Source organism: Trachurus japonicus, chromosome 13 (genome assembly GCF_045865225.1).
Source record: "Trachurus japonicus isolate A0001 chromosome 13, Traja_1.0".
NCBI lineage: Eukaryota > Metazoa > Chordata > Actinopteri > Carangiformes > Carangidae > Trachurus > Trachurus japonicus.
Genome location: NC_140919.1, coordinates 35,258,963 through 35,282,407, shown reverse-complemented (window position 1 = coordinate 35,282,407; position 23,445 = coordinate 35,258,963). Strand labels below are relative to the sequence as shown.

At 39.9% G+C, this 23,445-nt stretch overlaps 1 protein-coding gene across 4 annotated transcripts in view; it reads right to left on the bottom strand.

The window, feature by feature from the left end:
• Positions 1 to 23,445, bottom strand: part of cadm1b (cell adhesion molecule 1b) — a 171,573-nt gene that overhangs the window by 4,219 nt on the left and 143,909 nt on the right. For 3 of the 4 annotated variants that reach the window (XM_085796199.1, XM_085796198.1, XM_085796201.1), the window contains 4 exons: positions 23,317 to 23,413; positions 22,847 to 23,019; positions 12,563 to 12,613; positions 132 to 260 (listed from right to left, as the gene is read on the bottom strand). In XM_085796199.1, the coding sequence (XP_085652325.1) occupies positions 132 to 260; positions 12,563 to 12,613; positions 22,847 to 23,019; positions 23,317 to 23,413 (450 nt within the window). The remainder of the gene's footprint in view (positions 1 to 131; positions 261 to 12,562; positions 12,614 to 22,846; positions 23,020 to 23,316; positions 23,414 to 23,445) is intronic. The other variant, XM_085796200.1, reaches the window with a different exon arrangement.

The window sequence follows — 23,445 nt, the reverse complement described above, 5'->3', positions numbered from 1 at the left end:
ATCCAACACACCTCCTGCACCTCCTCATCCTCTTGTGCACTTCAATCCTATTGCACTCCACTTGCAACAAAAAACACTTGAACTCTGAGATGTGTTCATGATCAAGTATGATTGCACTGCCGGTGCTTTACCTTTGTGTCTGGCAAAGTATCGACCAAGAACAATGAGTGCACAGAGGATGGCAAACATCACCACGGCAACCACTCCTCCGATGACAGCATGGTCAATTTTCTGCGGTGCCCCCTCGCCGGCTCTGGAGTCTGAAAACAGGACAATAACCGTAAATAATTTCATGATCAGAAAACCCTCTCAGCCAGTCACAAAGCTAATACCTTCACACAGAGGTAGACCGCACTGGAAGCTCTATGGTTATTAAATCATTAGGCTGCCAAAATAGAATAAATTGGTTTATTTTTTCTCTTAAAGTGTTTTAGCATGACCCAACTGCAAACAGGAGTTGAAAAAACGTTTGAAAAAAAGTTAATTATGTTGTACCAGTAAAAACAACAGATGATACAATGTTGTTGGTCCACGAAGGAAGGTAAATGCTTCACAATTTGTAGCTAAAGAGTCTGTTAAACCATTTAGTTCCTACTAACTGACAAATCCTGCAAACTGCTGGCTATAATTTAGCTTTATAATCCCCCAAATAAGGCTTTTTCTAGAAAATGTTGAATTTTTCCACTCTAATTTCTGTTCCAGCTTTATGCACAGTGCGATCATCCCATTGTTCATGAAACAATTCAAAGTGGAAACCAAAATTAATTCACAAAAACCCATTTGCATATTATATTTAAAGAAATATTTTGATTCACATTTTAATGTGTCCAAAGACATCAACCAAAAGGCAAAATTAATTAATTGTTTTTTAATGTGGTGCAAAAACCAAAGTGTGAAACATTTTGTTCTACAGGTTTTATGTCCCTGTCCGTGTCTTCAACAGTCTTTGTGTGAAGCTAAGCTAACTGGTTACTGGCTGTAGCCTCAAACAGATATGATAACAATGATAAATTACCTAAAATGTTTAATTAAACCTTTAATTTAAAAAACAGTGTGTGTGTACAACATGAACTCTTTCAAAACTTCAAAACAGCGGTGATGTAAGTTGAACCCAGCTCATTATATGAACGTTTTCAGAGCTTCATATAGCTGAAATAGGTGTCCAAGCCTCTTGAGTGAGCAATGTTGAAAAAATGTTCTAAGACAGTTATTTCAGTATGAAACAGTGGGCACCTTCTTGCAATTTCAGTGAGCATTCACACAGTGTAAAATACATTGTGATTTAAGAGGCAATTTCTGGAAGTTATAGCGCTCAATCATCAGAAATAGACACAAGTTTGGAGATAAATTGGCAGGCTGTGTCCCCATGCAGAGGAATATGTGGTTGCCTCGGGTGTCAGAGAGTATCACTGTATAGCATTTAGCCAGATTTATCCGTGCACCACAGACGAACAAGGCAAAAATTCGAAGCCTTTAAATTTCCAGTCTCAGAATAGTTCAGAAGCATTTATCAATAGTCTATATCTGTACACATTTGGACTGATGGAGGAGTGGCTGGTGAGGGAATGGCTGCACTGTTCTTTGCTGCATGAGAGAGCAGCTCAATTTTCCATCACTCTCACTAGTCATGCTCTGAACTTGAATGATTTTGATAAAAGACGAGCAGAGAGTGCAGAATTTCTCAACACTGTGAGGGCATAATAAGCGGAGCTGAGGAGTCTAGTGACACACATTTCATATCTCGGCAGAAGAACAACACCTTATTTGAGTTGCGTTCAGTTAGCGCGAGGACATTTTAGAAGTGGAACTGCAATGAAGCTAATTAATGAGAAAAGTTTTTGTTTCACTTGAGCGCTCTCTGAAAATGGACTTGTCTGCGGCGAGCAAGTCAGTGCTGTGTGTTGCTATGTGTGAAGTGGTGGATGTGTAAGGCGCAGTTTGTTTACTGTATCGGGGATGTCAGGAAGCACAGCTCATTCCCAGAGGAAAGGGAACGGCCCATGCTCCATGCTAATGAACATGCGCGTGCTAAATGGCCTGTGGGCCATCCTGTCTCTTCCCCTCCACCCCCCACCCCCACACCTTTCTGCCCTCACCTTGCTCCACACTGTCTTCCGTTTGACACATCCGCGAGGAAACATGCAGGGTCTCTGCACAGCGAGGGAGAGTTTTTATTTTAAGCAACTCATACCTTTCTGGCATTTCACACACCACTTAGAAAAAAATTAACATCAACAACCCCTACCCAAGTCCCACCCACCTCTTCCTCCTGCCTTAACTCCATGCGCCCCTTCTGCGTGTGTTGGCAAGATAATGGTAAACAGAAGAGGAAAGCAAGTGAAACGGGGAACGAGCCATCACTCGAAAGCAGAGCCAATGTTGACTCGAGTTTTGGCTCTTGCCGCCACAAGATCTCTCTTGGTGGTGGCTTTTTAAAAATAGTTTTCCTTTTGCCAGCTGATTTCTCTGTGTGAGCGGCTGGACGTGGAAGCAGCGGCCTGCTTTTGTCGGTCTGTTTTACAAAAGAGTTTATTTCCTGGTTGGAGGTGGAGAGACGTGCGTGATCGGTTACGTAAGTAGGTCGCTCGTCCAATCATTGCATTAGGACTGAATGGAATGATTGGTCGGACTTTTCTCTGAACCATATGAGAACGGTGAGTAATAATGATGAGTTTCTATCCCTGGTGGATTTCTTTTACATTTTAGTGTTCCATCAGCTTAATAAGCATTTTAACTTAAACATTTCCAGAAAGGTAGCTAAGTGTTGCTTTAACAGGTAGACAAATCTGCCCAGAGTAATCACTGAGCCTCTATCACAGAAATGTCAGACAAACTAAAAATCCCACAGCACCCACAGTATCGACTGTCATGGTTGGTTGCATATCATGTTGGCTATATCAAGTACACCACTGAACACTGGTTTTCTGTTTGTCAGTTTTGTTACAGAGGACAGCCACATAAACATGGTCTCCAATTCAATATATGCAATAAATATTACTTTTGCTTATTTCCATTCATTTTATGGTGTTGCTAAGGGAGTGCATTATATTATAGGGAGATTATTAGAAATGTTTCATAATGCAATGAAATTCAGAGGTCTAAAGTGTAATATAATATAATTTTCAACAGGTCACTTGCCATGGGGCACATTTGAGAAAACATAATATTTTCTGTGTCTCTGGAACAGAGAGATAACCATGGCTGATATATCAGACTCTATTATTGGGTGTGGAGGCTTCAAATTTTAACACAAACTGTAGATGTCTTGTTGATTACTGAGTTTGTATGATGGATGACATATGTTAACTTTCCTGAAAACAATATGCTGCTTATTGTTATTTTAACTTTAACCACTAACCCCACACATTGCAGAAGCACCTACATGTAATGAAATACCTGAGGAACCGATCAACATTTGTTTTATCCAGATGTGCTTAAGAGTGACCTCCAATATAATCATTTTTCAAATTTAGTTTTTTGTGTGTGAATATGCACAGGGGGCAGATTCACAACAGCTCTACACTCGTGACTCAGTGAATCAGTTACACTAAATGAAAAAAAAAGTGTTAGGAGATGGGAGGAAAAAAATGTGCATCAGTTTATTTTTGTACAATAACTCGAACTGTAAAGTTTTACAAATTTTAGTCTGTATTTAATTTATTGGAACCAGATATGTTTAATTAGGCAACCAGACAGGAATTCAGAATTTGGTTTGCAAATAAAAATAGTTTGAAACTGTTTACACATTGCCTGCCTAAACTATGCTGAGCTCACAAACACAATTATTTCCATTTGAAAATGGAAAAATTGCATTTCATTGTAACTAATTTGGATCACTTTGGAAAACTGGCATGGTCAAATTGATGCACACATTCACTGCACATCCTGTGTTTATAAATACCAATTTAAGTGCATTGCAAAGTTTTGGTTGTATTATGAGAAATTGAAATGACAGTATTTTTTTGGACTTGACCCATATTAATAAGGATCTCTCTGTCTGCTGCATCAATTTTGTCACATGGGAAAAAAGTCTTGCCTAATTCATTTAATAACTAATGGGGTGTCTGCAGGGTTCACCCAGTTAGCTTTTAGACCTTTTTAAATATCACATGGAACACAATTTAATATCGGCTTTACTCATACCTGACAAAATATAATAAATATAATATTGTGTTTGAAAAGGGAAGGGACAATATTGTTCAAAAGGAGACCCTTTATAAAACAATGTTTCAGTATTTCCTAGCAGTATATCAACGGTAGCCTAAAAACATCATTACAATAAAGGTGCATGTACCACAAAGTCACATCAGTTGCTGTGCATCTGTCTGTGAGCTTAACTCAGGTTTTTTTTTTTTACATAAATTAAAGGGATAGTATCATTTTTTTAAAAGTGGGGTTGTATGATCTACAAATAGCCCCTAAGTACTTTAATTGCAGTAGAAGACTCTGCACTCCTCCCGTTAGCAACGCCAGCCCATAGCCCTGCCCAGAGATTTACAACATACAGTGTTGTGAATGGACCCAAAGAAACAGCCTATTTTCACGGCCTAAAAGAAGTTTTACCTGAAAAAAAATACACAGTTCCATTGTTCGCTATAATATAATTTTTTCCAGCCCTTCAAAGTGCAGGAAAAACGCAGTTTTTATTTGGACCTAACCAACTGCTGATCGGCGGGCGCTAACCCTGGGCGGAGGGATACGTGAGTTGGTTAGGTACTGGTTACTTCTACTGCAATTAAAGTACTTAGGGGCTTTTTGTAGATCATACAACCCCACTTTAAAAAAATGATACTATCCCTTTAAGTGTTGGGATGGTAAAGAACAAATTGCAAAGAATCTCCCTCATCTGAACTTTTACACTCTCCTACAGGGTCATCATCTTTCCTTTGCCTCTCATCCTCCAATAAATCTATTTCTGAATCTCCCTCAATGATTCACTCAGCCTCTGTCAAAAGCTGTCCCTGAAAAAAATGTAACCGAAACACAAATAGCTACAGAGCCCCGATGTCCACTACAGTGTACATTAGTAAAATTAGCTTTTTCCATATGAAAAGTAAACAATCCAGTTCTGAAAAATCACTTAAATGTTGCTGAGATTATAATAAACAATCAACATATAGAACTAAAAATACTTAAAATTGTCAGTATCATTCTCACATTTACTCTTTCCCATAAAATGTGCTTGTTGAGATGTTGGCCATTTTTAAAAGAGACACACCGGAAGTTTGTAAGGTCACACCCCCACACACAAAATATCATTGTAAAGGGCCAGTTGTCCTCTGTAGTGAACAGCAGGACTTAATAAGGTGACATGCATAGTACAAGAAAAATGGGCTTGAATATGATGTGCACTACAGTGTACAAAAATGCATCGCCGGGTCTCAGGAGGATAGTACAGTTGAGAGAGACAGGAAATGGAGAGGTAGAGAGACAGGGAATGACATGCAGGAAAGGGCCACCCGATGCGGGATTCAAACCGGGGCCGCCTGCAATGAGGACTAGCCTCAACACATGCCAACCTCCTCTACTGTATGTATTTTTTTTTTTTTTTTTTTTTTTACTGGAACTGTTTTGCTATTGTGTAACTGGCTTTAAATCACCTAACAAACAAAGGAGTAGTTTATCTCACTAAATAATTACATAATGACAACGTATCTTAATTTTAATTGCAAAAATAGTCTCTGTAATTCCTGTCAGGCTTCCTGACACTGTTGATGTTTGCACTTTCGTACTCTATCACTGCAGCTCAGTATAAATGAGGAGTCTGGGTGAGGGTAATTGGAAATACAATCTAAAGCCTCTGTTGTCTTTAATTAGATATTCCCCATGATTATAAATGCAACCTGCCAGTCAGATCAGGCTTCAGTCTGACATTACTTTTAACATTTATAAGTACATTAGATATTCAGAATAGATTGTTCATCGTCAGAAAAAACAACAACTGTGTGCTTAAGAAATCTGTAATATCACTGCACTTATTTAAAACCTTACCTTTGATATTTGGAAATTATTTCTAATGTTTCTACAGCTCCTTTTACTACTCACATTTCACCTGGTTAAATGTCACATTCTGCTGTCATGTCACATGAAATACTTCATTCATGCCATGGTTGTCATGATGTTGATCACTATAAACAGCTCTGCCTCTTTCACATGACCATACTAAAATTTTGGGTTTACTGATCCAGCTTTAACACAGCCAGCTGATTGCCAGCTTTGTGAGAGACTCATTTTCAAGGACGGCCAATGTTCGGCTCAGTGAAGCCAGGTAACCCCACGAGAGCCAGACTATGTTGAGCTGGCTTTGTGTTACAGGCCCCTATTTCATTTGAGCCAACAACTCCATAAAGAGCGGTTCTGGACTGCAGTTGTGTAACACTTGTTATTTTGTCCAGTTAAAGTATTTGGGTAAACGAGAGAAAAGGGAGACTTCAGAAATGCTGATATGTATCTGACCCTGACCTCAGACCGCCACAAGAACAGATTTTCTGTATCAACTGTCATATTGCTGTTACAATCATCCCTCCCACGTCCTGTGTAAATTAGTTATTCACTCCTCTAACACATCCAGGATCAAAAATGTGATTCCCTGCGGCCATCCATGCCCAGTATGTATGCATTCATGATACTACAAGGTGCTTGGAATGGAAAAAAAAAACCCTCCAAATGACAGACAGTGTTATCACAGCGGACTTTGCAGCCTCACACTTGAAATAAGTAGAATTTGATTATGTCTGTAATGTAGCTGGTGTCCATACCGCCAGCGCAGCTCTGCTCACGGGTCGATCGGGGAGTGCTGACATGCCCACACCGGCGTCCTGACAGGATGTGCACAGCCGTGGGGATTTATGGGGGAATAAAGAGGATTTGCAACTGATGCCTGTGTCTGCGCGCTGGTGAAATCTGCTCCGCTGAACTCCTAGTGCCACATGCTTACAGTCGCACCTTTCTGTCTCTGTACTGGAATGACTAATTGCCACTCTGGCCAGTAACAGAACATCCTATCAGACTTATCTGTCAGTGTGGAGATCAGAGCTGCGAGCTTGTCACCAGGCTGATTACATGGAACATAATTTCGGTTTTTCCATCTTTTTTCTTTTCATATTTTTCACACAACGAGGCATATCGCACAAACACACACACACAAACATACACCCACAAAAAAAAAACACAACAATTTATAGATGTAATTACATGGACATAATTGAAACAATGACTCTCTTGCATTGACAGAGCAAAACCTTCACTTGCACTGAATAGACTCTCAAAGTAACCCTTTCATGGACAGCATCAGGACAATGGGCCTTTGCCGCAGAATTAACTTGAGGACCATCAAGAGCCATTTCCCAGCATTGAACTGCTAACATCCGTGGCTTTTGTATTTGTTGCCATTTGAAAGGAAACAAGCGTAATGAGATGAGCACACAATGGACAATCTTCACCAAATCATTTTTTGTATTGCTGTAGTGGCAGACCATCAACAGAGCACAATATTGTCCTCAGTTGAATTTCAGTGTCACTGCTCGCTCACTAAATAGATCCCGAGTCCTTTGTAATAACCCAAACAATGATTTGAAGATGTACAAACACAGCTGTGACATTTAACAGGGGTGCTGCAATACAAGTGAAGGTCCAACTACAACTAATAAAATAGCAAATGAATGGAAATGGTGACAGTGAATTTGAACTCTTGTATGCCTGTTTATTATATCTTTTCAGACAGGAAAAATTCTGCTCATAAAAGCCGCAAGCACCCATCTCCGCTTCATTCTCCCCCTGCAACTTGTTTTTTCCCTAGTGGAGATCAAGGTAAGGGAAAAGTTTAACAAAATAATAGAAATCGCTGCTCTCCTCTAAAAGTTGCCTGAAGTAACATTGCACAAAAGTACACTTTATCAGCGGAAAGTGAGGACACAATTTGAGTTCATTGGCACATAACATTCAATCTCCAAACCTGAATGTGCTAAGTAGAGCTCTCACAACTGCTCCATGAAAAAAAACCCAACAACAAAAAAACAATATTACTGCAATGAAACACTCTTTTAACTTCAGGGTGGGCAGGCTTTACTAACTTACTCCCTGGAGACCAATTAAAATGGACCATTACAATGTTTTCTCTCTTTAATAACTGTTTAAAGGAAAGAAAAAAAAACCTGCAGGTCAGAAAAAAAACACAATTTCAACTGAATCAGAGTAAACAAATGTGAGGGAAAAAACTAATTAGCATTTCTAAATGATTCTTTAATTTTTCCAATGAAATACTTCAAAGAGAAATGATACATGTGAGAGTTAAAACAACGCTGGTAAATGTTTAATGACTAATTATGTTGAATACTAAATGCACTCTTAACAGTCTTTGTTGAAGTCAATAGAGTACATGGATTTGAGGCATGAATCCCAAGACTAGACAGCAGTGGAAACCTGCCAACACCTAACGTACTCGTGCTGACGGAGAAAACGGCAAACAAAACATGTATGAAAACCTGCCAAAAATGGATTCCTAAAATACAATCTGGTGTAAAATCACTCAGCTTCCTCCCATGGAAAAAAAAGAAATCCCATGTGTTTGGTACAACAAAGACATGGAAATAACCTTGAAGCCATGTATGTATTCTGTGCACCTCATGTTAAAGTCATAAGGATCTACAAATCCCTGACAGCTTAGCCAAGAAAGCTATAAAAACTTCATAACGGTTAGTAGTATTATCAAGTCTGATGGGTGTAGTTTGAAGGCCAGACTCAGGTTCATGTATAGTGCAATGTTTCCTAGGAAAGTTGGTTCTGGTAGCTCATTTAAAGCATTGTATTATCCATAATCCAGAAGGCTGTTGACCTCAGAAAGAACTGTTGATTCCTTCTCGGTTTAGAGTTTATATTTCTTACACAACGGTATGGGTTTGGATTCAGAGGTTTGGGGAGTTAACAACAGCTTCACAAACAATTCTAATGGATAGAGGTCAAATAGCATGTTAGCCTAAGAACTTGTTACTCAGTTACTCAGGTACAGTAACCCTAATTAAAATTATATTTAATGTTCTATTTTTAATGATCTGACTATTGCTGGATTTTGATTTTTTTTATATACATATATATACAAGTAGAGTTTTGATCCTACTCTTGAACTGATGTGGTCTTAATAACTATAAAAAGAAGAACAGTTTTGACCCGTGAATCCTAGTTTTTTAAGCCCTGAGTTGTATTTGCAGAATGTAATTTCAGGCAGCATAATGTCCCAATTGCTACCAGAAATAGTAGTTTTCTTTGCATTGTTTTGAGCACAAAGTTACATGAGCTATACAAGTGAGAGGGACAAAAACAGGAAAAAGGTTTGTGGCATAAACAATGTTAATCACCACCATGCCTTTAGTTCATGCAGCAGAGGTCCTGTGGTAGCATGCTAAACAACAGTTTACCCTGGACTGCAGATCTATTGAAACATAGGGTCTTTTTAATCAAGTCTACAACATAATTCCTTGTTCTTTGTCTTTCCTTTGGCTCCTCTCGACAAGCCGGGGGAGAGGGGGTTACTGAAGGCTTAGCTGGGATATGATGTCCCTGCCTTGGATCATCTCTGAGCATCTGACGAGCTGGAGCATTATCGCCACAGACTCCCTTTTTATTCCTTCAGAGCTGGGGATTCTGGGTAAACTCCACCATCTTCCCAAAAGAAATGCAACCACTGACAAAGAAATTGTAAAGTACCATTTTTTTGTGATGCTTTAAAACATCCCTTGTCAGTCTTGAAGACATTAATTTCCATTATTAATTATAATTGCATACCACTGTGTTTCTGTGTGTCTTTTAATGTCTTATAAAGTGGATCTCTGTGAAAGGTGGTCATACATATCTGATGTTTCTTGATATCATGTCAACTAAAAGCCTGTTTTAGTGCAAATATTGGTAACTTTGCTTTTAAAACTAACCAACAGTAATGTTCAGTTCAGATAATTTGCTGTAAACTTTCAGAATAATTTCCATTAAAAAGATGTTTAGTTTTCAGTTGCAAATTACCTGCATATCTCCAAGAAAAAGTTTATGCAATTGGGTTCCAATCGTAAGGGAAATTTGGTGTTATTAAAGGTATAATTACCCCCATCTAGCGGTGCGGTTGCATATCGGAACGTATTCTTGATGTTGCATTCACGTGAAATCGGGCAGACGTCAGACAGACAACAGATGCTGCATGTAACAGGATAAACAAGCATCTATGTAAACAAGTGGTCCGCCATCACGAGGCAAAACAAGACAGGCGTGACAATATGTTGTCATGGTGATGTCGTATTGACCCACGTCTTAACGTCTTTCTCTCGTCAAGTAAAATGACCGTCTGCCTGACTGCACCTGAATGCAACATCAGTGCCTCCGTCCTTCCTCACACTACACAGTGGTGACAGTTTTAACAGGCGCTACCTGGAAAACTTTCTCCCCGAGCCGACAGCTCCGCTGAGTTTGGCGATGCAACATGGCCGCCTCGGTTTGGTGCGTCGCCCACTTATTTATCTTGTATCTTGACTTGTAACAACTCATTCTAAGGTACGAGAAAGCTTTCATTTGTATGCGGGTGTGATTCGACTTCAGTGAAATACGTATTTATGAAAGAAATATTTGATTTTTGCTAATAAAAAGTTACATACTGGGGCATCTGCTAATGTTGACATTCAATAAATTCATCCAAATACAACAAAAATCTACCAATATTAAACAATTCAGTTAGCAGTCTGCATTACCTTCTGTTATGACAGCTAATCTTCCCAGGGTTCCCTTATTAAAATGTCAAAATAATTAACTATAGTATAATTGTTTTTTCCCATTAAAGGTTTGCAATTGCAATCTACAAGCAGTTTAAACAAGTTTAAATAGTTGAAAAATAACAATGATTTTTTTTTAAACATCCACATTGATTTATATGTGACAATAAATGCATCTGACAATTTACTGGCCGAACCTGCAAAGTTAGGATCATATATGGTAGCAGTCCAATTGCCTCTGATTACAACAGAAAATCACAGCTGGTGGTAGCAGCGGCCGTGCCAATTCACACACTTATAAGGGATCTGTAAGAAATCATGCTGTACACTTCCTTATTGGCGAGAGGAAAAGCTATACTGTGCCGTTATGCTGATTAAGGTAGCGCAAAGCAATCTACCACAAGCCAGCTTAGCATTGCCCCTGTGACAGGGTATTTAGAAGAGTAGTGAACTGCAAGAAAGCTCAATTACATCCTCCCAGCATGTACTGCATAAATCACAGTAAATCCTCTTTCAAGCCTGTCTTTCGGAAATTACTGGAATGTTACAGCAGAAAACAAGGAGACGGCTGCATCAGTGTTACTCCGAGGAGAAGAGCTTAGGGAAAAATGCAGAGTAATGCAGAGCGCAACTTCCTGTTTGACTGGGCCACACCCAGACAGAGAGATGGAATGATTGAATCCATGCAGCATGATCACTGACATACTGTCGATACTCAAACTGAGACAGTAAAAAACAGGATTTTAAAAATTTAAAATACAAAAGGAAACTATTTAAAACACTCAAAGAAGATGTATGCTGTCATAGTGATTTCAGAATTTATTTATTATTTTTAACTCATAAACAAAACTAGGGACAGTGTTATTTATGCAAGTATTGACCTTGTTTTTACTGAATAAATACATAATGCACAGAATTACTGGAAAGCCGATTGTGTGATCATATAATTTAAAAAAGATTTGATGATTTCACATCTGAAAGCTGCCACATTAAAATATTAAAGGTTTTGATTCAGTGTCACATTGAACTTCAAACTTAGTGTACGACTATTGCCACTCCGATTTCTATGAGTGCATGAATTGTAGAACTATCACGACAAAAGGGCCAAAATTGCCATATCTCTAAAAGCAGCTATTGATAAACCGATCTATTCTTTAAGGATAGTTTTTGTATTGAAATGTCACACTCTGGCATATCCAAATGTCAACTCCCAGGGTTGCCTCGCCATCTGTCTAGCCTTAGTGGTTCTCTTATAATAATAGCAATGTTTTAATGGCTAGTATTGAAATGAAATTTTGGAACAGAGCTAGATGAAAGTCTAAAATAGTGCGCACAGAAGATGTCAAAAGGTTGTTGTGCTATAAACAACACAAATGAACTGCCTTTCATTTACTTTATATGTCTTTGAGAAAATAGTTATTGATGTTTTTTGGCCTTGCAAAGACGAAATGTGACTGGCATTTGTAGGGAAGATGCAAAGGGCATTATAATATGATGGATGGGCCGGTTGAGATATAGCTGCAGATGCTGATAAGATAGCAGAACAGCAAAGCAGAGACTCTGCGTTTTCTCGGATCAAACATGTGACTGGAAAAGGGCTGTGACAGGTGTCTCTGACAGCTCTGCGCTGCTTGTCCGCAGTGTCACCTATCAGCAGCATTATCTGATTAAAACTGGCCATCCACAGACTCTCTTAGCCTTAGGTACACCTGCTTCCTCTCCTCGATCACCTGATCATACATGCATGCAAGTACACACACACACACACACCACACATGATTGCTGAGAGGGACAGTAGTGGGGGCATACAGTACCTTGCGTGTTGACTGGATTGGTGGTGGGTGTGGGGATAGTAGTGGGAGCATCTAGATGAAAAGAGTAAAAAAATAAAGAACATGTATAAGAAATAAAGGAAGACAAGAGTAAAGAAAGAGACAAAAGTCATTGAAGATGAGAAGCTGCACTCTAAAAATCATAACATGCACATGTTTCAGCTGCTGTGAGTTAATTTTTAAGAGACTCATGCTGGCAGCTCTGTGAAGCTGTGCTTAAAGGATAAGCTCACATTTTTTTCAAGTTTACCTTAGAGCAATAGTCATGTGCTCATATGAACAATGAATCAGGTTTTGCTCACTGTGATCATTCCTCCAGAGATCCTTCCTTAAAGCAATATATGATGGGCAGACACAACCCAAAGTGCTTTTTCTGAGAAAAATATATTCAAAATTTTATCTAACCTAAAATGAGGCTGCAGCAGTCTGTGTCTGTGTGATCTAGTCAGATCGAGTGACTATCTATGAAAGTTACTAGTATTTTTAGAATGAAATCCTGTGTTAATATCACAGGAATACTAAAGATGGAGTTTGGTACTAAAAAGACTGCATTTGAAGTTTTTTGAATAACTCAGACTACTTAAGAAGTCTCTTAAGGGTCATTATACATAGGAGGAATGGTTACAGCAAACCAAAACTGTTATATGGGCACCTTAACATGGTGCTAAGACAAACTTGGAGGGAAAAAATCCTTTAAGCAACAACAGTGATTTGAGCTTTTAGCTAACATCAGCATGTTAACATGCTAACAATATGCTGATGTTTAGCATATATCTGTTTCCATGTTTGGCAACTTAGTCTGGCCTGTTAACATGTTAACATTTGCACTAGAGACAGAGTGTAGCTGAAACCTACAGGAATGTTAGGTTTTTCCAGGTATTTGGTCATAAACCAAATAAAAACCCGAAGGTGGTGCTGGATGAAAACATTAATGGATCATCAAAACGACTACAGTTCATCCTGAGGGATTCATGAATGTCCAAAGGAAATTTCATGGCAATCCATCTCAAACTCTTGAAATATTGAGCTTGGATAATATTGAGACCATGAATATGTGTATTAAACTTTGTGTCAGTATATCATGTAGCTGTTGAGATATTTCTAGATGGTGCTTATGTGAAAATGCTGACCTACTGCTAGTCATTAGGATTCATCTTCTGTGACCATGAATGTGTGTACCAAGTTACAACATGTGGCAATGCAGCTAGTGAACTAAACCTCATGGTAGTGCTACAGGAAAAGGAAGGGGACAGACAAAGTCACAAGTATGGAATTTCACAGCCCATCCAAAGGTGTTGAAATATTTCAGCCGGTCAAGACTAAAAGAGGGGGACTGACCTACAGCTCAGAAAAGCTATTCTCACTGCCAACATGGCTAAACATATCAAGAAAAAACACTATATTTAAATATTTGCATCAGGGTTGTATCATATTTCATTATGGAAAGTGTCTGAATTTCTTTTCTTTTTCTTTTTTTTTTTTTTTTTGATACATTTCTAATTAACTCCAAATAATAATGTCTGGCAATCATGGAAAGGTATTGCTATTTTCCACAGTCTCTCTCAATAATTAATGTCAAACTAGAAATTAAACCACTCTGGTGGTCTCCCGCTGCAGCACAGCAGAGCCCTGAAGCAGCATCCTCCGCCCCACAATGTACTGATTAGGCCTGTCACCAACCCCCAAACAAAATAATCAGTAAGACAAAATGGAGAGCAATTCAGGTATGTGATGGTGCTAAGGAGGGCTTAAAGCTTCCTCATCAGGGGAATATATGCTTGGTGCAGGGAGAGATAGCGCGACCCCTTGCTGTGGGAGAGTCGCAGCAGGGGAAATTGGCTGGCTGTCTCCGTGCCTTTACTGTCTGCACTCCATCAAAAGACGGCAGTGGGGGACCACACACTCCCAAACTAATGATAAAACATCAAGGACAGCATAATGTTGCCGCCGGGGATGGAGTGTATGGCAGAGGTGGTGTTGATGGTGGTAGGGGGGTATCAGGGTATCAGGAAGAGATTCTCCTCTGACAGTATTTGAAGAGGGGGGTGGGCTAGATTTCTTTCCCTGTGACCGAAGGCAGTGTGATAGCTGAAATGTCAGTGTCTGGAAGAGGGAAATTGGCCATTCAGGGAAGAGGGTCTTCACAAAGGCCGGGATAGGATGTGGCACATATAATATCCAGCCGAACAAGAATTCTCCATGGGCAATTTCCAGGCTGGATGACTCTGGGCTCAGCATTATGAGGGCTGAAATATGAGTGTATTTTGGAGAGGCCATATTTTCAGGGAGTATTTGTATCAGTGAGGAATTTGATATGAGAAAATTTAACCATAAAGTGAAACAATGTAGGAGAAATTGTTTATCTATGCCTGCTTAAACCTGCCTGCCAACACGACAGGGGGGGATGATATTTTGCTTTTCTTTTGTCTATTTGTTTGTCTTATTCAAAAGTTCCCTTTACATGAACTTTTATAAGGGTATTCTTCAAAAACAGACCAATATGTGTGTAAAAAGGAGGTTATTACAATTAATCTAACAAAGTTTTACTGTGACAAATAAACCTGTAAGCTCAAGTGTTGAAAGGGTGTATGATTCAAAAGGACAGCCTTTCCTAAGAACAGGGAGACCCATGGGCCCTGTCCATTCACATTATGTCAAAGTCCTGATAAACCCCATATTTCCAGTGGCTTGTGATTCTTTGACTTTTTGTCCATGGAAGATTTATAGGTCAAAAAGTCAACTGTGGCTAAACCGTGGTGGTAAAAGCAGCATTGTTCTCCTGCCAACAGGCAGTATGTGTGAGTTATAGCACCAGGTCACCTTTGAGAGAGAAAGGCCTCTGTCTGGCCAGCTCTCCCCCACACTACACGCTGGCCAGGGGGCACAATTCACAGCCTGCTGCAGACACACCCTTGTGGACAGCAGCATGACAAGCCTCTTTCTCAGCCTTTCGACCGGCCACATACAATACATGCACCACAATGGGACTTGATTTGATGTGGATTTACATTGGCCTCACACCTGTCTGGGCTGTCACACAGTGAAAGGTCATTAGTCTTTTTGAAATAGGAAGAGCCCGAAGGACTAGCACCAGTAGAGGGTGGCAGCAGGATGGAAGAGTGCTGATGGACGATTCAGCTTAGCTCTATCAATAATACTCACCAGCAAAAAAACAACTCATTAGAATAAAGCTATTTGTTGCATGCTACTGGTTAAACACAGGCACTTTTTGACAGGTGTGTGATGGCTTCAACAGAACCAAGAGTCATCAAGTCATTTTGTAGACAAATATGACTTTGAAGTTGGTAGCTGGGACTGTGCATTAGTAGAGGCTGTGCATTGCTGCTGAAAAGCAACACAAAAATAGCACAAGGTTATCATGCTAAGACCAATCTATGTTGCAGAAATACACACTAATTAAGCCACTGTATCAAGCATGATTAGTCTGGGACAACAAACCCTCATATGGACCACAACATGATTTTGTCTGGCATTAAATCCTCCAGAAAAGAGGTGTGGGAGTCGCAGACATAATTATACGCTGTTATGAGCACCTTTTGCCAATCTCCTGTGTCTCATTATAGCGAGCCGAAGTCATCGAGCTTCCAACGCTCGTACACCAGAGGAACCGTGTTTAATGGAAACTGGTAAAATATGTGGATAGGAAGATACTAATTGAAGAAGTCACGACAAAAGGCACAAACACAAAGCTATAGCTTTTATTCTGGACCTGAGAACATTTGCTTCCCAATGCTTTTCATTCATTCATGCAAGTGTTACAGATGCAGCGTGAAGCAAACAATACATGAATTGAACAGCGGTAGACACTCATCATTCATGAGTTCTTAAATAAAGAAAGAAAGAAAAAGAAAACTCCTGAACTATTGGAATATTGTGTTATTACTTTAAGGATGCATGTTTGAGACAAGCGCAATCTGAGAGGATTTACTCAAGGAAAATGTGGTAAATCTCAGTTTCAGAGGGATCTTTGCACAACAATTAGGAATTCAGTCATGACAGCTAGAATAAGTCTGCCTTGAGTGAGCTATTTGCCGGCATATGCTGTCCTTTTGTTTTGGAGTGATCATTTTAGGCCCATTGGGAACAAGCAGATGTCATCATCTGCCTGGCAGAGCACGATGATGAATAACCATGGGGTGGCAGTGTTATGAGAGTCACAGGAAACCTATGTCACAGTCACAAAGTCACATGTGTCTGGTGGACTACACACATTATTTCTCCGAACATCAACACATCTACAGAACCACACAACATCAGACATATAGTGTGATGATGATTTTTTTCAAAGCAACTGCAGATATTTTGACAATGGAAAACTGGAGAGTGCTTCTCTCAACGTCTTGCATCAGAGAGATCTGGATCAGTGAGTTCCTGCTGTGTTTAAGTGCAGTTTATAGACCACTCTGGAGTCGACGTTGCGGTTACGTCACAGCAGTTGCGTCACAGCAGTTACACATGCATTCTGGTGGCAGAAATACACCAGAAATATACTGTATATCCACAGGGGTAAACTGAGAGATCGGAGAGATTAAAATAGAAAGAAAAGGTAAATGTCTTGTTGTGCTGTTGGTTGTCAGAATAGGAATGCATAGAAAAAGCAACCTTAATTTTTATCATGTTGTTTTTGAAGCCGCCCTTTGAGGGAAATAGCCGTTAATGGTTGCAAGCCATTCAACGAACCGATTGTTATGGTTATAATTTCTTTTCACACATTGAGTGCCTTTATATGCACACTAATGAAATTGTTACGATTTGAAAACTGGAGTTTTCAGATTATTTAAGTGGCCATGTAAACGGCATAAACCAAATTAAGGCAGTTATTGTTTTGTTTTGTTTTTTGAGAAAATGGTGTAACAAGCTTTTTGCACAAAAATCTGTTTTTCCAGTGCATCAGTCAAAAACACATCATCACACAGAAATGATCTTTAATACATTTGTAAAAAAAACCCACATGGCTATTCTATTTTCAAAACACCAACAACAGATATCCACTGAACACATGTTTTCAAAGTTTCAAGGCGTGGTAATCAAGTCTCAGGTTACTTATAGTTGGAAAAAAACAACAACAACAAACATGCACTGCATTTGTCCTTAATCTAAAACACACCCTCTTCTTCTTCTGCAATTTTCCCTGAATCTGACATGTTTTTGCCGCCTCTGCCCAAGACCCTGTCCCTCCATTAAAATCCTATTCACTGTTTGCCCTACAATTAGTGAAATGGTGTTGACATGAAAAATGCATTTCATTTTCACAAATGCATCTTCAGCAACTGCCATAAACAGTTACTCATCAGTCAGGCAAAAAAAAAAAAGAAAAAGTTATGCTTCTGGTTTTTGACACACAGTTCACAGCTGTCAACACGACCTAAACAGGCAGACTGAGTAATAATCAAAACAATATCCGTCTGAAACCTGCAATCGACTCTCTCACAAAATCCACAATGAGCCTGTGTTCAACAACAGCTTTGCTTTTAGCGTGACACTGCACCTCATCTCCTCTCCTCAGCTGGTCTGACAGCTTTGGCTGCATGTTAGGTTTAAACACGAGCGTTGCTTCGAGTGGCCAAATCTAACATCTCTGCATCAATGTTTGAATAATAATGGCACCATTTGCACCATAGCATAATCCACGGTTTTGCACACTTTAAACATGTTTGTAAAGGTGTAGCAGAAAAAGCAGAGAGACCTCATTAATTCATTGCAATAACATTTTGCTGCTGTCATTTTTCTGTAACCAGCATGAATCCTCACACCTGGTGGAAACCATCAGCAGAAGTGCCAGAGCAGTGCTTTCTGAAAGTTACCATATGTGAGTATTCAATAAAAGGGGTTCTTTTTTTTTTTTTTTTACCTCCCTGTGCTTTTTGTACTGTGTCTTTGGAGTCAAATTAGTTGGGAGCCCCTTCGATGAAGAGTGTCCACAGAATCACATTGTGATCATACTTAAACTCTTTGACATGACTCTGTAACTCTGCACTATGCACATCGACAATACTTAATGTGCAGGTCCTCTAATATCTCTTCTCCTGTGGCATGGTTCACATGTGCAGATGTTTCTTGTGAATAGTAAACTCACAAGTCAGCGTCATCCACACCTCCAATCTGCTTTCATTAATGTTTTCTAACTCCTGTAGTTAACTTCTGCGATCATTGAACTCCAACACACACACGTTTGAAATATGTTTCAATAAGGATGAGAGCAATGCACTGATTTGTGTTATTAATTTAAATAGACGTGTAACTTGAATGAAGATCTAAGAAGACTGTTGTGTCAGGTTATTACAGTGGGTTCACTTTTCAATAGCACCTGCGTTCATGTATGTACATCATTCAAAAATGTAAAGTTGGTAAAAGTATGTGAACTACTGACATCAACACTTCAATAATTGGAGTTAGTAGTTATCACACATCAATTTACCACAATTGGAGATGCTTGTTAGAGCTACTTTGACTTATAAAACACAACTAATGGCAGCAATGAAAGCTGATTGGAAAAAGGGGTTAGGAACCTACTGTAGAGTCCAATAAATGAAACCAGATTGGAAGTGTGGATTAGAGCTACTTTAATTTGTAAAAAAAAAAGAAAGAGAAAAACACTTTTGATTTTACTCTTCACAAGAAGCATCTGCTGAAATGAACCATGCCTCATCACGCATGGATCTCAGAGGACTTCTGATCAAGGTTTGCTTATTTGCATAAAGCTGGAAGGGTTAGAGAGTCATCTCAAAGAGTTTAGATATTGATCAGTCCACCGTCAGAGGAACTGACACAACAGACACATCACAGAGTGCTCAGTGAGGTGAAAAGAAACTACCGAGTAACAGCTGAAGCCAGTTAATATCTCTCTTCACAACTCTACAACATTTAAATCATGGTGTGTGGTGCCAATGGCAGGACTACACTGCCATTCACTGTACATCTGGAGTTTGCCTGATATTGGATGGAGAATCATAATTTGGGGCGTTGCTGCTTCTGAGCCTGAATCACTTGGCGTCATTGAGGAGGAGACAGTCATTTTCAAGTTTATCAAGGTATCTTTAAGGATAATGTCAGTGTGGCTGTCCACCTGCCGAAGCTCAAAGTACAAGAACAATTTCAGACAGAGAAAATCCACCTGTTGTAGAGACTCAGTCAGAACCCAAATAGAGCTGCCCACAATGTGAATATATAATGTGTGTTAAATAAAGATACTGTTGGGATAACTTTCGTAGGTGAGAAGGGGGGCTGCCATATTGTGTAATGTTTTGATTGGTTGCCTGGTTACCTGGCCGCTTAAGTCTGACGTGAGCGGAAGGAGCTAGGCATGCTGGGAAAAAGCCAAAGAGGAGTCTCGTGGACACGAGGCTGCTGCCCTGGGGAGCTGACGAAGAATCCCCTTCACTTCAAGATTGAATTATCGTTTTAGTTATTGTCTCGTCTAAACAAAAATGAACTGACAAAGCCACGGCCGCGTGCCGATGGACGGAGGTCGATACACGCAGGACGCTGGAGCTGGTGGCCGGCCCGGTGCCACTGGAGCTGGACGCCGGTCAGCCAGGAAGGACTCGCTGACCAAGCTACAGGCAACCGGTGAGTCAAACATTGGGCGATATGGCAGCGAATCCCACCAGGCTCCAGGTTTTCAACAATAGAAATATCTGCACCTGTGTCATCCCTGAAGCCTAGACTTGTTAGAGCCTTAACTGTAAAACTTTACTTGCCAGGGTGGCGCATGGTCGCGACAATACAAAAGTTGATACGTTTGGGTGGTATTGCCTGACACATGTTGTGTTTGTCTGTACTGTACTGTACTGTACTGTACACTTTTCCTGTTTTGCTAACCCTCCTCCCGGCCATGTGCATTTGTTTTAAACAAAGCCGGCGATAAAGCAATCTATTAAGTGGTGGATAATATTATTTATCATATACTGTATGTGTTATGATGTGTATATTAGTGTAGTTTTATCTGTCATAAACAAGATATTATGGGTTAGGGGGCGTGTTTGTGTTGCGATGCTGCTGAGACAAGAGCTGGGACACTGCATCGGAGGCACTGATCTTGTGAAGTTGGGCAAGAGAAGCTACGTGGAAGGCAGAGAGCCTCCATTGTCCCTCGTAATAACATACAAGTTATTTATTTAACCATCACAATAACTCCAAAGCTGTTTAAAGGGACAACGAGGAGTTTCTATTCGGTTATAAAAAAAGTCTCACGTTAATGTGGATGAATCTCCGCTACCCACACTTGTTAATGGGCCCATTTTCGATAAATATATTGTTTTGTCTCTATCGTTATTTTGTTATTATTAGTGGTGGTGGAAATGCTGGTCGAGCCGACCAGCGTTTCCTTACTTTCGGTTTCGCGGCGAGTCATGAGAATAACGCAGCCGAATTGCCGTTTATGGTCGGAACTACGACGGTATGTGAACCTCTTTGAACCTCTGACTTTAATTATTGATGAATGAAAACATGAGTCCGTCTTGCGCCAGTCAAAGAATTTTACGGTGCGCGCGGAGGCTCATAAATGTAGTGTGAAAACGCTTCGCTTTTCCAAAACTCCTCGTTGTCCCTTTAAGGTAAAAAATGTAGCATAGTTATGCTAAAAAGCCTGCATAGTTCCTTTTTAAATGAAGATTAGTTCAAATTACATGACCAATTCTTGCAGAAAACCAGGTCAATCCAAACATTCTTTCTACTATGCATAATGAAGCGGACACAGCAAAATTATGGAAAACACATGAAAGGGTTTGGAAGTGGACCTCTGAAAGTTCTTGGATGGACAAGTAAAATCAAATTCTCAAAGCTACCAAATGTATTCTGCAGTGAATATTTCTCTTTAAAAATACATCAATTTTAACAATCCATATAAATTACACAGAAAAAATGCAGGAAAAGATTTTTTGTAGACACTAGCCTCCCTTTTCCCTTGTAGCGGATATGGTCTCTCTCAGACAATGTTCTTGGCACACAGGCAGAAACAAAATTGAAACTTGGGAACGAAATACAAAATGCTCTTCTAAACAGCAGGGAGCAAGCGCTCCAAGGAGAGAAAGCTAAACTCACCAACAATGGCTGCACCTGCTGCAAATTTATTTTCCCCTCATCCTCAACACCCCTGCCAGCCACCAAAAATAGGAAATTAAGGTCCGAGTTACATGATTCCTAAATGATGAAGTCCCTCTCGCTTTCAAAACTTCAAACACTTCCCTCCTGCTGTTCCCACTTGGGGATTCAAGTGTAGAGATGCCTGATGCACCTTTAAACATTTGAGTTGTTTGCAAAAAGGTTTACACTTTTTTCAGATTATGTACAATTGCAGCCAATTCATTGGCACCAGCAGTAATTGTATTTTTTATGTATTTTTGGCTTTATTATTTTTTTTATTAATTGTTGTTTTGTGGGTAGTGATGTGTTGAAATGAAAACAAGAAAAGCCTCTACTGGCCTAACATGACAGACAATCGTGTTAATGTAAAAGGAGGAAGAGGCATCAGCGAGGAGGGGTTCAAAACAAGGGGAGCAAACCGTACACAGCATTTAAAGTCAAGTCCTGGGAGAGATGGTCCCTCTATTGTCCTTTACTGGTTGGCTGCATAACACATTGAAATTCCACCCACTACAATGTGAGTCAACAGAGCCAAAGCCCATCGACAGAAAATAAGGTTGTGCTGTCTGGTCAAGCCAGAACTCCGTAGTTTTTTAATTATATACCAACTTACCAAGTCAGAAAACCCAACATACAGAGTTAGAGAAATAAATTGGGTGTTCAGGTTCCAAAGTAATCCAAGCTTGAATATAGCAGCCCTTTAAAGCGACTCTACATGTAGATCAATGTAAATCAATGTAAAATCTCACTTCCTGGGTTTCTACTGTAGTATGGCAGTCAAAAGTCAAAAGCCACTTTGTTTCTTTCCACTATATATGTATGTTTCAAACCCATTGTCATGCATTAGCACCACAGCAGCAGCTCAAATCTTCAACATACATTTAAGAGTGCTGTGGATTTGTCAACCAGCCACCTCTGTGATTAAGCTTTCTGTTCCTCTTAATAATGGCTTACATCCATATATGTTTGAAATGTCAATCTGTTTGTTGCACAAATGCTGCAGTAAATCCTTATCTTGGCAACACAATCCCCTGACTGCCAAATCTACTGTGGGCATTTAAGCTGAAAAATCTTACTATATCAGCAATACAGACTGAGTCCTTGGTGTAAAAGAGTGATGGAGGCATTTAAACATCAAGTTCAATGAAGCGCAATACCTACCATGTACATAGAGGATGTAGTCGTCATAGGCCTCTCCCACAGCATTGGACGCCACACAGCGATAGGTGCCGTTGTAGGACTTGTTGAGGTTCTCAATGTAGAGATCAGAGCCGGTCACCACAGCGTGAGGCGGCACATCCTCGTCTACTCTCAGCCAGTGGATCTGATGGGGACTGGAGAGCACAAATACCACACACATCACTCAGGCTCTGTCTATCCATGCTAGAAATCTGAAATAAAGGTCAAATCTGAGGAGGGCCATTGGCAGGGCCTGTCTAATGATGTCCTTTATACAGCATGCTGACAACTGGTAACATTTAAATGGTACAATGAGATGTAAAGGTTATGGGGTGCTTGAACAGGCAGAAAGGGGATATTCAGTGGAAAGCACAGGACTAAACAGACATTTCAGTGCGTTGGGAAGTTTTGAAGTGTACAGTATCTCTGTATCCATTTGTGTGAGCACTCACTGTGGTTTCCCTTCCGCGATACAGGTCAAGTCTAGATTGTCACCCTCTCTGGGTAAACCTTCAGGATATGTCACCACAATCTTGACCTCTGGTTTATCTGAAAAAAAGAAAAAAAAGATGCAGTAGTTA